At 41.0% G+C, this 17,335-nt stretch overlaps 1 protein-coding gene and 1 long non-coding RNA gene across 2 annotated transcripts; one reads left to right on the plus strand and one right to left on the minus strand.

Annotated features, from left to right (window-relative positions):
• The first annotated feature begins 1,628 nt into the window (after nt 1-1,628).
• Nucleotides 1,629-2,045, plus strand: LOC121139283 (mediator of RNA polymerase II transcription subunit 28-like). The gene has a single exon (XM_040742666.1). The coding sequence runs from the start codon at nt 1,644-1,646 to the stop codon at nt 2,043-2,045; it is 402 nt and encodes a 133-aa protein (XP_040598600.1). The 5' UTR covers nt 1,629-1,643.
• Nucleotides 2,046-2,877: 832 nt separating this feature from the next.
• On the minus strand, nt 2,878-10,418 carry LOC110340574. The gene is made up of 2 exons (XR_002382364.2): nt 10,287-10,418; nt 2,878-3,164 (listed from the first exon to the last, which is right to left on the minus strand). It is a non-coding gene; the product is annotated as an uncharacterized LOC110340574 (long non-coding RNA).
• Between the last annotated feature and the right edge of the window lie 6,917 nt (nt 10,419-17,335).

Raw genomic sequence — 17,335 nt, forward strand, 5'->3', positions numbered from 1 at the left:
GTCGGGGCCTTGATGCAGATTTTGTATTTTTACCAGTGGTGGTGTTTCTACCTATGCATTTTGGCTACTGTCCTATGAATCTAAACCTGTGGTTTATTTAACTAATAATTCTTCGAATGGATGGACAAAGATGAATAAACACTCAATTCTGAGTCTATCCTTTGACCCATGTAACTCTGATTCTAAGTGAAGTGCTGTCCTGATTCAAACAAAAGAGGACTAATCCTAGACCCTAGAGGGTATACAGGACCCTGCAAATGTTACAAGTGGGATGTGGCCCTGTGTGACTTTCAACCTGAATGCTCTCCACAGCTAACACCACCTGAGTTTGAAAATGAGTCTGCCCATTTCTTCCCAAAGGCCTACAAACAGAAATCATCCATGCTCTGAGGTTCTGACAGGCTTTGGGCTTCCCTGACTTCAATATTAATAGACACAGATTCTATGACACAGCATTAATTGATTTGACTTTATCAGAGAACCAAAATGTCATAGATTCTCTCAAAATAAACGTATTTCTCAGTAGTGACAAGTTTTTTGAGTCACTTGAAACCCTGACCAACTCTGAAGAGTTTTTCAACTTTCATTACATTCACAGTAGTTGCTGAATGTCAAAGGGATGTTTTGCAACATTAAGCAACTCACATTACTTTGGAGGGGGAGATGAGGATGCTGGGGATGAGCCAACACCTTGTGAATGAGTTGACCATAGATATATACCACGGAACATATATTGCTCTTAAATTTTAGAAATCAGTCTCAAAAGAGCAAGTATTAAGCTTAAGTTTAACTACATCAACAGCTATAAGGATAATGTTTAAATTGAAAATTATCTTTACAATTATACTGAGTGTGACTCACCTAATTTTTTAAAAATATTAAATGTTTCCAATTCCCAGCCAAAGTAAAAACCACATCAAAAATTATTCAACAAGATCAAATGAACTTCATCACAGAAATACTGTAATGGCTCAAGATAGTAAATCAATAAACATAAGCCATCACATAAACAGACTCAAGGACAGAAACCATGTGATCATCTCAGTAGATGCAGAAAGGGCCTTTGACAAAAACCCTACATCTCTTCATGATAAAAGTCCAAGAATCTAGGGGTGCCAGGGAATGTATATCAACATAATAGAGGCAATACACAACACACAGCCAACATCATGTTGAACAGAGGAAAAATTCAAAGTATTTTCAATAAACTAGCAAGACAAGGATGTCCACTCTCATCATTCCAGTCCAATACAGTGCCTGAAGTTTTTGCTTGTGTAATATGACAGTGAATGAGAAAGGGGAATACACATAGAAAAAGAAGAATAAAAGTATCCTTATTTGCAGATAACAAAATTCTATACATAAAAACTCTAATGATTCCATGACAAACTCCCACAGGGTATAATTGTATTCAGCAGAAGTACCAGGTTACAAAATCAATAGCCTTTCTACATACAAATGACAAACAAAGCAAGAAAGAAATCAGAGGCACAATCCCAGTCAAAATAGCTTCAAAAAATTTTACAACAAATATCACTAAAGAAGTGAAGAAATATAAATAAAACTTACAATAAAGTATTAAGACATCAAAGAAGATAACAAAATATGGGGGCCCTGTGGCGTTTCCCCGCGCCATTGCAGACATGGCGGGGTCTCTCGGCGGTATGTTCTCCGGGCAGCCCCCTGGTCCCCCGCCTCCGCCGCCCGGGCTCCCGGGCCAGGCCTCGCTTCTGCAAGCAGCGCCGGGGGCTCCGAGGCCGTCTAACAGCACTTTGGTGGACGAGCTGGAGTCGTCTTTCGAGGCTTGCTTTGCCTCCCTTGTGAGTCAGGATTATGTCAATGGAACTGATCAGGAGGAAATTCGAACTGGTGTTGATCAGTGTATCCAGAAGTTTTTGGACATTGCAAGACAGACAGAATGTTTTTTCTTACAAAAAAGGTTGCAGTTGTCTGTCCAGAAACCAGATCAAGTTATCAAAGAGGACGTCTCAGAGCTAAGGAGCGAACTGCAGCGGAAAGACGCGCTGGTCCAGAAGCACAGCTGAAATCCCTCAGGGCTCCTTGGCCTATCTGGAGCAGGCATCTGCCAATATCCCTGCACCTCTAAGGCCGACCTAAGAGCACTCTGCCTGGGACGCAGCCTGTGGTCCTGCCGGACACGTTCCTTAAAGACGTGGCCTATGGAAGAACTCCATTGATAATGCCTCGGTGTTAGTTGTTTATAAGGTCGGAGTGAAATATGAAGCTCTGGCTGACCTTGAACTTGTGATTCCCCTGCCTCAGCCTCTTTTGTTCTCTAAATCCCTAGAGTACCTTATAACTTTATAAGATATCTGAAGCTTTGATAAACCAAAAAAAAAAAAAAAGAAGATAACAAAATATGGATAGACCTTCTATGCTTATGGATTGATAGGACTAATATTGTGAAAATGACCATTCTACTAGAAGCAAATTTACATACTCAATGTAATCACCACCAAAGTTGACAAAAACTAATCTTAAATGTTATTTGAAACACACACACACACACACACACACACACACAGAGAACAAAAACAATTCTGGATGATAAAGCAATGGCTGAAGATAGCATTGCTCTGGTTTAAAGTTACACCAGGCAGCTACAGTAATAAAAACTATATGGCACTGGCATAAAAACAGACACTTTGATAAATGAAATAGAACTGAGGACCCATGTGGTGATATATTGTTTATGATCTAATAAAGCTTGCATAGAGATCAAAATGCAAAGCTATCTACAACCATAGAGACCAGGCAGTGGTGGCATACACCTTTAGTCCCAGGACTCAGGATACAGAGGCAGATGGATCTCTGTGAGTTCAAGGCTACCCAGAGCTACATGAGAGTGAATCAATCTAAAAGAGAAACAGAGCTCATGCCTTTAATCCAGCACTAGAGAGGTATATAAGACAGGAGTAGGGTCTCAGAGATGGTATTCAGTCTTAGGCAATCAGTCTCCAGCCACGTTGAGAACAGGATCTCCCCAGCCTTAGTAGAGGTAAGACTTCTCTGGTGACTTGGCTGCTTTGCTTCTCAGATCTTCATCTTGAACCCCAATATCTGTCTCTGGGTTTATATTATTGGTGCTAGGGACCCATGTTCCTACAATCATCTCATTTGATTCCAAGAGGCCAACAATATACCTGGGAAAAGGACAGCATCTTCAACAATTGGTGCTGATCAAAATGGATAGCCAAATGAAAATAAGTCATTATCTCTCATCCTCACAAAACTCAACTCCAAATAGATCAAAGACCTTGACATAAGACCTGTTAACATCAATGTCATACAGTAGAAATATACATGAACTCATTGGCATAGTTAAAGATTTTCTAAACAAGACCCTGATAGCATGGGCATTAATACCAACAGCTGAAAAATAGGACTACATGAGGCTATAAAGCTTTCGTACAACAAAGGAAATCATCTTTCAAGTGAAAAAGCAGCCTAAATAATGGGAAAATATTTACCAGATATATATCTGACAGAGAGTTAGCATCTAAAATATACAAAGAACTCAAATATCTCAACATCAAGAAAATAAACAACTCAATTTAAAAATGGGACTTGGAACTAAACAAAGTTCTCAAAGACAAATATGAATGACTGAAAAACACTTTTTTAAATGTTCAACATCTTTAGCAATCAGGAAAATGCAAATCAAATCTTACTCCCAATCACAAGATATCCTGAACAAATTGGGAGCACAGGAGAGGGGGAAGGGGGAGGGTAGGGATGGAGGAGAAAGAGGAGGGGGGAGGAAAACATGAGGGATCAGGAAGATTGAGTTGGGGGAAGAATAAAGGAGAGCAAGAGCAAGAAAAGAGACACCATAATAGAGAGAGCCATTATAGGTTTAAAGAGAAATCTGGTACTAGGGAAATGTCCAGAGATTCACAAGGCTGGCCCCCATCTAATAATCTAAGCAATAGTGGAGAGGCTACCTTAAATGTCCTTCCCCTATGAGATTGATGACTACCTTATATGCCATCCTAGAACCTTCATTCAGTAACTGATGGAAGCAGAAGCAGTGATCCACAGCTAAGTACTGAGCCAAACTCCAGGAATCCAGTTGTAGAGAGGGAGGAGTGATGAACAAAGGGGTCAAGACCATGCTGGGTAAACCTACAGAAACAGCTGACCTGAGCAAGTGGGAGCTCATGGACCCCAGTCAGACAGCTGGGAAACCAGCATAGGGCCAAACTAGGCCCCCTGGATGTGGTGACAGTTAAAAGGCCTAGGCAGTCTATGCGGCCTCTGGTGGTGGAGCCAGAATTTATCCCTAGTGCACAAGTGAACTTTGGGAGCCCATTCCCCCATGGAGGGATACACTCTAAGCCTAGATACATGGGGGAATGTCTAGGCCCTGCCCCAAATGATGAGACAGATTTTGATGATCCCACATGGAAGGCCTCATTCTCCCTGGGGAGTGGATGGGGGGATGGGATGGGGGATCAATGGAGGGCATGAAAGGATGGGAGGGAGAGGAAACTGGGATTGATATATAAAGTAAGATTGTTTCTAATTTAAATTTAAAAATACAAAAAAAAACCACTTACCCCAATCAAAATGGCCAAGATTAAAAAAAATGGATGACAACAGATGCTGGTGAGGATGCAGGGAAAAAGGAAACACTTTGTTGTGGGAAGGAGTGCAAATTGGTACAACCACTATAGAAATACTGTAAAGATTCCTCAAAAAGCTAGAAATAGATCTACATCATGATCCAGCTATATCACCCTTGGGGCTATTACTAAAAGACTCTATATCCTACTGTGGAGACACTGCTCATCTATGTTCATTGCTGCTCTATTCACAGCAGGCAGGAAATGGAAACAGGCCAGATATCTACCAGCTGATAAATGGATAATAAAAATATAGACATTTACCAGGATATCATTCAGCTGTTGAGAAAAATGAAATATGCTGGAAACATAAACAGAGCCAGACTCTGTGATAGGATCCTGCCAGGTCCTTCGTGTTTGCTGGTTTGAATGAGAATGGGCTCCATTGGCTCACATATTTAAATGACTGGTCTTCAGTTGGTGGCACTTTTTGGAAAGGATTGGGAAGCATGTCATTCCCAAGTAGTTCTCCCCTCTCTATTCCCTCTCCCGCCTCCCACTCTTCCCTCTCACTCTCTCCCCATCCACCGTCTGCCCCCTCCTGCTCTCCCTCTCTCCTCTCTCCCTCTCCTTCTCTCTCCCTCTCTCTCCTCTCTCCTCCCTCCTCTCTCCCCTCTCTCTCCTCTGTCTTTTCTCTCTTCCTAACAGCTGCAGATCAGATGTGATCTCTCTGCTACTTCTCCAGCACCTTTCCTGCTGCCATTCTCCCCACCACGACAGTCAGGGACTCGCCCTCTGAAGCCATAAGAAAGTCTCCCATTCAATGCTTTGTTTTTTATAAGTTTCCTTGATCATGATGTCTCTTCACAGCAATAGAAAAGTTACTGGCACCCTATGCTATATGTCCTCTCACATTACAATAAATAATAAAGACGATTTGCTCAATTGCAGATATGGTCTTGGTGGTCTTTGGTGAAAGGGCATTGACGGTGAGTATTGTGGAAGTAAGAGGCGAGCTTAGACAGGAAGATAGGGCACCTGTCTCCTCTGCACCATTTAGGACATGTAACTACTAAAGTGTCTGTATTCTCTGATACAAGTAGCATGGTTGATAGTGAGTAGCCCCCTTTATATATCATATGGTCAATAATAAGCTTTTTATGTAATTCAGACAAGATGGGGACCTCCTATATCAAGGAGAAAAATCCTATTTTGCAGCCTAAAGGAAACCAGTTGAAAGCTGGAAGGTGAAATATAATATACATGAAGACAACATGGAAAAAACAGGAGAAATAATTGTCCCCTCAATGAGATACATATGTGCTCATATAATATGGAAGAACCCACTCTGCAGTTGTGTGCAGAGCCGGCCAACTCTGAGTTCCAGCTCAGAAAGCTTCTTCCTCCTCTTCCCATCTCCCTTCTCCTGGCCCCTACTAAAATCCTAAGTCTGCTGGCCCGTGAGTCCAAAGTACTCTCACTCACTCTTTCCAAAGCACCCCAACCTACACACAGACACACACACACACACACACACACACACACACACACACACACACACACAGAGGACAGCTGTGCACACACCTCTACTGCTAAGACTGTCTACTCGTTGACTTCCAACTCAAAACACATCCCTTTCCTTCTCACTCTTCTTTCCATTCCCTTGACCCAACATTCCTAGCTTGGCTACCCTGTTGTTTTCTCTCCCTAACTCCAATAAATCACCCTTGCATCCCCATATGCATTTACAGGTCATTGCCTCTACAAGCCCAAGAACCTGCAAAAATGGATGATGTTTATGACAGGGATGAAAGCAGGACGGACAGGAGAAAGGAAGGGAAGAAGGGAGGGAAGGAGGGAGGAAGGAAAGAAGGAATTTTCATATGAATATAATGTTCTAAATGCAAAATTCACTAAATGTATTATCATTTATTCTCTGGTTAATACGTTTCTGAATTTAATGGGGATTCCAGGTTTTCTGTCTCCTCATAATTTCACCAAATCCATTCTTACTTCAAGCTAGTTTTGACCAAGTCTTTGTCTCTGTCTCTGTCTCTGCCTCTCTCTGTCTCTCTGTCTCTCTGTCTCCCTGTCTCTGTTTCTTTGTCTCTCTGTCTCTCTCTGTCTCCCTGTCTCTGTCTCTCTGTCTCTGTCTCTGTCTCTGTCTCTCTCTCTCTCTTAGAACTAGAAGTCTAGGAGTTAACAAATCTCCACAAAGATTAAACCCAAAGATGCCTATCCAGTTATTCTGGATATAAAAGCATCCTGGCTTTTTCCTTTATCTGATAAGACTAATAATGCCCAGTCAGAAAACACCCCACAAAGTAAACATTACTTTGGGATGGAGCTTGGTACACAGCCTGAGGGCCCACCACCCTCTCACCTTCTGTCAGCTTCAAAGTTTGGAACTTGTAAAACTACACCTCCACAATCTATGATCTCCTCTTAGAACTTGATGTCCTTGAATTGTAATCACAGAATGTGACATGAACATCTGAAGTTTATTTATCTGGATTATTTATGACGAACCTTCCAGATGCTGTCCCAAAGTTATGAGGGATACAATGAGGTGAAAAGCCATTATGCGTTTTCATTATGAGCTCAGAATGTAAATGCAAAACCAGGGTATGTCCTTGTATCTGGCTACTAGTTAAAGGACTTATATTTTATTTATGCATGAAAAGCAAACACAAGAGAAATGACTTTAATTTGCCTCAACTACATCAAAGAAAGCACATTGTTTTCTAAGCTCTGAGAAAAGATCCTGTTTCTCTCTCCCTAATCCTTCCTTGGCAGACAACGCAATGCAAATGCTACCAACCTGTGCATATTACCAGCTCAAACCAATCCCTTAGCATAGGAGAGGCTATAACCCTCTAAGAGTTTATGACAGTCACCCCACTCTCAGGATAAATCTAGGAGTCCCCCACCATACTTAGGTGAAAAGGAAGCTGGGTTGATATACTGAAGTCCTTGGGGGGATATCCACATTTAAGCACCTCTTTCAGGCCCCATGCTGTATCGCAAAAAAGAGCAAACAGGTTTCCTGCAACTTGGCAATCTACGACAGAGACTTAGAAAGATAACAGGAGACAGACAGAATAGAGGCAGCTGAGTAAATACAGTGGACTCACAAATAATAGCGTCAATACCGTGTGCAAGCAGAGTAAGTAACCGGGGATGCTGGCAGGAGACCTGAAGGAGCATGTGCTCAGACTGGATAGGGCCCCTGAGAATTCACGGACCTTTCTCCCCAACTAAACATCATTCAAGGCAGCAAGCTGACCAAATAAATCTGATTTTCCCACAGTCCTGACCCTACTTTGAAAATGTCAAGTTTCCCCAGAAAGCCAAGGTCCTGTTAGTATTTTCAAAACAGGTCAGTTACTGATTGCTGGATAGTGGTAAAAGCTCTACCAACTAGACCTTTCCAAATCAAGGGACTAATACAGTTTCCCACCCCCTGCAAACAATTTATAAGAAAAAGTAACATTTGTTAAACATGACACAATATAGAAAGTGCTTTCTCCTTGAATTTGGGAACTGTACGCCAGACAAGAAAAGTACATCTATCGATCAGCAATACTTACCTAGCTAGCATTAGTTAATGCCGATACCCATACAAGGAATCATACAAATGATGTCTGAGCACAGCAAGTTTAAATTCATGTAAACAGCCAGACTGAAAACATGTGAGAGATATTTCGAGAAATAAAGGGTAATGAGGACAGGGCTAGTCGTAAAAGTCTCAGCCAAAAAGAAACGCAAGTCAAATCGAGAAGAATGCCAAGTTTGAGACAAAGGACAAGAAAAGGTCACTGGGAAGAAGATAAAGGGACCCAGAAAAACAGAATATTGTGTTAATGTAGAAACCTGCCAGGCAGATAAAAAGAAGTAGGACTCACAAATAATAGCGTTAATACCGTGTGCAAGCAGAGTAAATAACCGGGAATAGTGGCAGAAAACCCGAAGGAGCATGTGCTCAGACTGGATACGGCCCCTGAGAATTCACGGACCTTTCTCCCCAACGAACCATCACCTACGCAGCAGCTAAGCAGGGCTCTCATTGTGTGAGGACACTTGGTAAAAGCAGTAAGTGAGAAAAGAAAAGGTTGGACCTTCACTAAACAACGAGCCCTCCCCAGTCTTAGTCATCAGATAACCACTGTTTCCTGTGGGCAAGGCAGAAGTTTCTCCCCCAAAGGAGAACTTTGAACATGGATTCCTGTTTTATAAGAAAATCCTAAGTATTTTTGATTCTATTAAAATAGAGGCTGATTTCGAGCCATCACTGTATGTGTCGTAGGTTAGAGGGAAGGGAAGCTGGTACTAGTAAGCAGAGGTGCTAGGATTCGGGCTCATCTCCAGGGAAGAGAGCATGAGAGCCAATAAGGGAGCTTCTGAATGCCATACTGTAGCACAGTAACATAAAGTGATGTCGAGTATTAACATAATGCAATACAAAAACAATTAAATGCCATGAGGGGACCTGCTGCTTGACAAGTTAATTAAAAATAAAAGTAAAATTTAAAAACATAATTACATAGTTCAAAAGGGTAAGACTTGATAATAGGTAAGATAAAAGGTAGAAAAATAAACCATATTCTACTCTCTGGTTTCAAAATAGTGGATGTCTTAGTTAGGGATTATATTGCTGAAATGGAACACTGTGGCCAAAAAGAAAGTTGCAGAGGAAAGGATTTATCTGGCTTATCATTCCATGTTGACATTTACCAATGAAGGAGGTCAAGATAGGAACTGAAACAGGTCTGGAACCTGGAAGCAGGAGCTCTTATAGAGGGCATGGAAAGGTATAGCTTACTGGCTTGCTCAGCCTGCTTTCTCATAAAACCAGGACCACCAGTCCAGGGATGGCACCACCCACAATGGGTGGGGTCATCCCCCACCATTCACTAATTAGGAAAATGACTTACAGGTTTGCCTACTGCCCGGTCTTATGGAGGCACTTTCTTGAAGTTCCCTTCTCTTAAATGACTTTAGTTTGTGTCAGGTTGACATAAAGTTATCCCTCACAGTGGAAGTCTGAGGAAATATTCTTAATGACAGAAATGAAGATAAGAGCCTAGGAGGCAATAAAAATAAGAACTTGGAACCAAACATGGCAGCCAATACCTATAATCCCAGCATGGCAAGAGGACTGACATAAGTTCAAGGCCAGCCTAGGCTACATAGTGAATTCCAGGCTAGCCTAGGCTAGAGGAGGAAGCATAAATTGGAGAGATGACTCAGGCCGTGTCTTAGTTTGCTTTCTATTACTGTATTAAAAATCTGTAACCAAAAGTAATGTGGGAATTATGAGGGATGTCCTTCTGTATATATGTTTCTCTTATTGGTTGATGAATAAAACACTATTTGGCCAATAAAGGCAGGAAGATAGGCAGGACTAGGAGATGAGGAGAATTCTGGGAAAGGTAGACAGAGAGAGACTTTGAAGAGATGCTATGTAGAGACTGGGAGGATAGGACACACCAGGCATTCTCTGATAAGAAAAGGTCATGTAGAAATACATGGATTAGTAGTTATGGGCTAATAATTAAGACAGAGCTAGCCAATAAGAAGCCCTAAACACCAGCCAAGAATTTTATAATTAATATAGCATCTGTGTGTTCATTTGGGACAGAAGAGGTGGGACCAAGATGGAAGGAACTCCAGCAACATTGGAATGTCTGTTTGGCTTACTGGTCAGTCTACAAGAAGGAGGTCAAGGCAGGAACCCGGAGGCAGGAACTGAAGCCGAGACCATGGAGGATGCTGCTTACTGGCTTGCTCTCCACAGCTTGCTTTGCTTTTTTATACAAACCAGGACCACCTGCTGTACGCTTCAATGGACGCTGTAACGATACACAACACACAATTACGGAAAGTAAAGCTAAGTATTTAATGTAGAAATTACTCACAAGATACCAAACCCAGAGGAGCCAAGTAGTCTTCAGCTGCCAAATCGGAAGCCGAACTCCAGGAAAAGAGAGCGAGACTTCCTGTGTGCTGTCTTTTATGCCTTCCCCCCGTAACGCCCCCTAGCCATGCCCAAAGTGGGCATGGCTAGTGACGTAGTTCCACCTACGTATGTATACGTCTTTACGTCCAGCCATATACGTCTTTAGTCCTGCCTAAAGTGGGTGTGGTTAGCGTTGTGGTAAACCGCCCTTTTATTACCTCATCTGTATGCGCCTCTAATAAGTCACATGTTTAATGGCAGCATCAGACTTCCTCCTACAATTCCCCTTTTAGTCTAAAAAGGACAACTAACTTGTGTCCATGAACAAAATGTATCAAACATCTATTCTATCTACCTAAACTTATCTGAAAGAAACACCCAAATATGAACACCTCCTTCCAATCCCAACTCTAAAATAATTGAAAACTAACACTAACAGGTGTAAACTATCTTATAATATCAATAGTAGGGAGAGGGGGCGTGGAATTCTCAAAACTACTTCCTGCTGAGATGGGACGATGATAATCTCATGGGGACCTGTGAAAAGAAAATGTTAGTATAACAAAATCTCAGTAGATCAGACAGTCTCTGTATGGCAGGAGATGCTTGATTGAAGTTCCTGACTGGTTTTCTAGTGTTGATTGAAGCTCTCATCTGAAGCTCTGGCCAGATTGTAGAATCTGTGCTGTTTCAGTTTCTTGATCCGGAGTTGTGTAGAGTGATGTAGTTTCAAGCCAGTTTCAGGATAGTGCTTGTCAGGTGGAGTCAATGATGTGGGGCAGTTCAGATGCCTCCAGTCGAATCAGGTGAAGTCAAGGAAGTGGATCCTCATTCTCTTTCGGAAGCAGTTGAAGATTGCTGTCAGGCAATCCCTTGTTCTCTGGAAAAACTCAAACATTAATGTTAACAAAGAAATATTTTAACTTTCATATGTATGCATACAGAAGAGGTGACAATAGGGAAGATGGTAAACCAGAAGGAAATTAGACTTTACAGAAAAAGAAATCCACAGATAACAGTCCCTCATTTTATTTCTTCTGTCTTATATCAATGGCTCTTTTGATATAATACAGAAATTCTGAATCGTATTTAAATAATATGCTTGAGTTTAGAGTAGGAGAGCCAATCCAACTCCAAAGCCAGCTTCAGTTAAATGAATGGGAACTGAGGTATGTGAAGAAATAAAGATAAAAGGGTACTATGAAAACACAATATAGAGAGATTTAGACTTTGATACCACAGTGAGTTACTGTTTGTTTGATGGTCCTCAGGGTAGCTATTCATTCTTCTTCAGGAACCCATATGTCCAGTATTCTTTGCTGAGTTTACCTGTGAAGACAAAAAACAAAACACTTCTCTTTCCTTTTAGGAGGTCACTTTACCCATGTTGGACTATGAATTTGTAGATGGGCTGTTATCTTCCTCCTCCTGAGATGTTTTCTGTTCTGATCAAATTTTAATTAATTTTGATGGAACCCAAACCTTTTCTTCTCCTGTGGAAACAAAAGCATAACCCCTTCCCCAATGTAACACATATCCTGGTTTCCAGACTGAGGTCATAACATCCTTAAAATACACCGGTTGGTTCAGTTCAGAAGTCTTCTCTGTAGTTCAGTGTCTTTCTGCTGCAGTTTGTCCTTTTTCATCAGCATTAAGAAAATTCAACGTTAGTAAAGCATTGTGTAACCTGTGTTTAGGTGTCTTTGTTTTCCCTGGCTGTTTATGAAGCATCTCTTTTAAGGTTCGGTTAGATCTTTCAATTATTGCTTGTCCTGTGGGATTGTAAGGTATACCAGTTACATGTTTTATATTATAATCTTTGAAGAATTGTTCCAATTTACTGGAGACATATGCTGGACCATTGTCAGTTTTTATTGTTTTAGGTATACCCATAACAGCCATCACCTCTAAGAGGTGTGTAATAACAGAGTCAGCTTTTTCAGAGCTGAGGGCAGTAGCCCATTGGAAGCCTGAGAACGTGTCTATAGTATGGTGTATATATTTCAAACTGCCAAATTCTGGGGAGTGAAATACATCCATTTGCAATAGTTCATTTCTGTGAACACCTTTAGGATTACAACCTGCTGGTAATAGAGTTTGATTGTACAATGAGCAACTGGGACAATTTCTTACTATTTCTTTGGCTTGTTGCCAGGTGATAGAAAAATCCTTCTTTAAACCTTTGCTGTTAACATGGTGTTTCTTATGAAATTCTGAAGCTTCCAACACATTACCTACTAATAAATGATCAATTTCATCATTGCCTTGTGCCAGAGGACCTGGTAGACCTGTATGGGATCTGATGTGTGTTATATATATAGGATGAGTCCTGTTTCTGATGATTTCCTGCAATTGTAAAAACAATGAGGTTAATTCTGTATTATCAGGAACAAATTCTGCAGTCTCAATGTGCAAGACAACTCTTTCTGCATACTGAGAATCCGTGACTATATTGAGAGGCTCTGTAATAAAGCACTGTCTGGCCAATAGGGAATCTAGATAGGAGGGACTAGGAGTCCAGGAGGATTCTGGGAAGGAGAAACACAAGAGTTCGAGATGTAACGCCATTGGGGAGGAAGCCCAGAAACCTCTCCGGTAAGAGAAATACTTAGATTAACAATTATGGGGTAATTACTTAAGTCAGAGCTAGCCAGTAAGAGACAAGCAAGGCCAACAGCTTCATAATTAATATAGCCTCCTGTGTGTTTATTTCGGACTGATACGGCTCTAGAACCAGGCTGGCGGGAAAGCAGCTCTGGAACCAGGCTGGCGGAACGGCTCCTTCTCAAGGAAAAAGCTTCTCTTAACAACCTGCCAAGGGGCAGCACTGCTCACAGGAGCCTGGACCCTCTCACATCAGACATTAATCAAGAAAACGCCCCCGCAGATTCTTCTTTGGTTCAATCTAATAGGCATCTCAACTAATGGTCTCACTTCCCACATAATCCTTGCCTGTGTTGCATTGACAAACAAACAAACAAAAAAATCTAACCAGGACAGTTGGGAAAGTGCTTGCTGTACAAGCCTAGTAAAAACTGCTGGAGCTTCAGGTGAGATTGGGTCTCTGGCGGGGACCCCCCGCCCAACACCCATCCCCTTGATCTTCCGGGACCGCTCCTGGCATCCAGAAGACCTGCCCACACAGGAAAGACATCAGTCCCTCCAAGCCCCAAACCCAACCGAATCCAGCTTCAGAAAAGACATCAGCCCTTCCAGGCCCCAAACTCCAGCGAGCCCAGCTTCAGGAAAGACATCAGCCCTTCCAGGCCCCAAACTCTGTGTCAGCATCCCCAGCTTCAACTTCAGGAAGGAAGGAGACCAGTGGAAACGGAAAGACCCCACCAGCACCCACTGGAAGAAGAGATGGGAAGAAGACAGAATAAGAGTTCACTCAGCAATAGAAAGACCAACATGTCCCCACCAGAATCTAGGGATCCAACACCAGCAAGACCCGAAAAGCACTACATAGGTGAAGAAGAGACATACCTTAAAAATTATTTCATGAAGATGATGGAGACGCTCAAAGAAGAAACGAGGAAATCCCTTAAAGAAATAGAAGAAAAAACAAACAAAAAAATCCATGAAATGGGGGGGGGAAAATTCAAGAAATAAACAAATCTCTCAAAGAATCTAAAGAGCACCAAGAAAAAACAACCAAAAAAAAAATGAAGGAAACAACTCAAAAAGTTGAAGGATTGAAGGCTGAAATAGAAACGATAAAGAAAATACAGAATGAAGGGATGCTGGAAATAGAAAAGCTGGGTAAAAGATCAGGAACTACAGATGCAAGTATCACCAATAGAATACAAGAGATAGAAGAGAGAATCTCAGGTGTTGAAGACTCATTAGAGGATATAGAGTCGTCAACCAAAGAAAATCTCAAAACCAACAAATCCTTAACACAAAATATCCAGGAAATATGGCACACCGTGAAGAAGCCAAACCTGAGAATAATAGTATAGAAGAAGGTAAAGAAATTCAACTTAAAGGTACAGAAAACATATTCAACAAAATCATAGAAGAAAACTTCCCTAACCTAAAGAAAGATATGCCTATGAAAGTACAAGAATCTTACAGAACACCAAATAGGCTTGACCAGAAAAAGAAGGCACCTCGCCATATAATAATCAAAACATCAAACCTACAGAGTAAAGAGAAAATATTAAGAGCTAAAGAAAAAGGCCAAGTAACATACAATGGCAGACCTATCCGAATTACACCTGACTTCTCAATGGAAACGATGAAAGCGAGAAGATCCTGGTCAGATGTCCTACAAACCCTAAGGGAACAAGGATGCCAGCCCAGACTACTATATCCAGCAAAGCTCTCAATTACCATAGATGGAGAAAACAAAATATTCCATGACAAAGCCAGATTTAAACAATACGTATCCATGAATCCAGCTCTACAGAAAATGCTAGAAGGAAAACCTAGAGCCAAGGAAGATAACTACATTCACAAAGACACAGGCAATATATAATCATACTTTACAAAACACCAAAAGAAAAAGGGAGGAGAAACTACACAAAATAACTTCACTAACAATAAATCAAGCGCAAACAAGGATCACCAATCAATGGTCATTAATATCCCTCAATGCCAACGGCCTCAACTTGCCTATAAAAAGACGCAGACTAGCAGAATGGATACGAAGACAGAACCCTTCCTTCTGCTGCATACAAGAAACACATCTCAACATCAAAGACAGACGTTATCTCAGAGTAAAGGGTTGGGAAAAGGTCTTCCAATCAAACGGTCCCAAGAAACAAGCGGGCGTAGCAATCCTAATATCTAACAAATTAGACTTCAAATTAAAATCAATCAAAAGAGATGAAGAAGGGCACTTCATATTCATCAAAGGAAAAATACATCAAGACGAAGTCTCAATTTTAAACATCTACGCCCCAAATACAAAGGCACCTACATTCGTGAAAGAAACATTACTAAAGCTCAAAATGCACATAAAATCTCACACACTAATAGTAGGAGACTTCAACACTCCGCTCTCACCGCTAGACAGGACCTCCAGACAGAAACTTAACAAAGAAACAAAAGAATTAATAGAAGTTATGACCCAACTGGGTTTAACAGACATCTATAGAACATTCCACCCAAATACAAAGGGATATACCTTCTTCTCGGCACCACATGGAACCTTCTCTAAAATTGACCACGTAATAGGAAACATAGCAAATCTCCACAGATACAAAAAAATTGGAATAACCCCCTGTATCTTATCAGACCACCATGCATTAAAATTAGAATTCAACAATAACACAAATTGCAGAAACCCTACAAACTCATGGAGATTGAACAATGCACAATTGCACCACCCCTGGGTAAAGGAACAAATAAAAAAAGAAATTAAAGACTTCCTCGATTTCAATGAGAATGAAGACACAACATACACAAACTTATGGGACACTTTGAAAGCAGTGCTGAGAGGAAAGTTTATAGCACCAAGTGCCCACATGAAAAAACTGGAGAACAGTCATACTAGAGAATTAATAGCACAGCTGAATGTTCTAGAACAAAAAGAAGCAAACTCACCCAGGAGGAGCAGACACCAGGAAATAATCAAATTGAGGGCTGAAATCAATCAAGTAGAAACCAGGAAAACACTGAGAAGAACCAATGAAACAAAGAGTTGGTTCTTTGAGAAAATCAACAAAATAGACAAACCTCTGTCCAAACTGACCAAAAGACAGAGAGAGAGCATGCTAATTAACAAAATCAGGAATGAAAAAGGGGACATAACAACGGACTCTGAGGAAATCCAGAGAATCATCAGGGCATACTTTCAAAATCTGTACTCCACAAAATTTGAAAATTTAAAGGAAATGGACAATTTCCTGGATAGATATCACTTGCCAAAACAAAATCAAGAGCAGATAAACAATCTAAACAGACCTATAACTCCTAATGAAATAGAAGCAGTCATCAAAAGTCTCCCAAACAAAAAAAGCCCAGGCCCAGATGGCTTCAGGGCAGAATTCTACCAGAAATTCAAAGAAGAGCTAATTCCAATACTCCTCAAAGTATTCCACACAATAGAGGCAGGAGGCTCACTGCCACACTCTTTTTACGAGGCTACAATTACCTTGATACCCAAGCCACACAAAGACACAACTAAGAAAGAGAACTATAGACCAATTTCCCTCATGAACATCGATGCAAAAATACTCAATAAAATACTCGCAAACCGGATTCAAGAACACATCAGAAAAATCATCCACCATGATCAAGTAGGCTTCATCCCAGGAATGCAGGGATGGTTCAACATTAGAAAATCTATCAATGTAATCCACCATATTAACAAACTGCGAAAGAAAAACCACATGATCATCTCACTAGATGCTGAAAAAGCCTTTGACAAAATCCAGCACCCCTTCATGATAAAGGTCCTAGAGAGATCAGGGCTAACAGGAACGTACCTGAATATAATAAAAGCAATATATAGTAAACCAACAGCTAACATCAAACTAAATGGAGAGAAACTCAAAGCAATTCCTCTAAAATCAGGAACAAGACAAGGCGGTCCACTCTCTCCATATCTCTTCAATATTTTACTTGAAGTTCTAGCTACAGCAATAAGACAACAAAATGAGATAAAGGGGATATGAATAGGAAAAGAAGAATTCAAACTTTCACTATTTGCAGATGATATGATAGTTTACATAAGTGACGCAAAAAACTCCGCAAGGTTACTCCTAGAGCTGAAAAACACCTTCAGCAATGTGGCAGGATACAAGGTAAACTCAAAAAAATCAGTGGCCCTATTATATACAGA

The sequence above is a fragment of the Mesocricetus auratus genome, unplaced genomic scaffold, assembly GCF_017639785.1.
Source record: "Mesocricetus auratus isolate SY011 unplaced genomic scaffold, BCM_Maur_2.0 Super-Scaffold_15014, whole genome shotgun sequence".
Lineage (NCBI taxonomy): Eukaryota > Metazoa > Chordata > Mammalia > Rodentia > Cricetidae > Mesocricetus > Mesocricetus auratus.

Excerpts from the sequence above, each read along its gene's own strand:
- LOC121139283 (XM_040742666.1), top strand. The coding sequence starts at position 1,644 with ATGGCGGGGTCTCTCGGCGGTATGTTCTCCGGGCAGCCCCCTGGTCCC.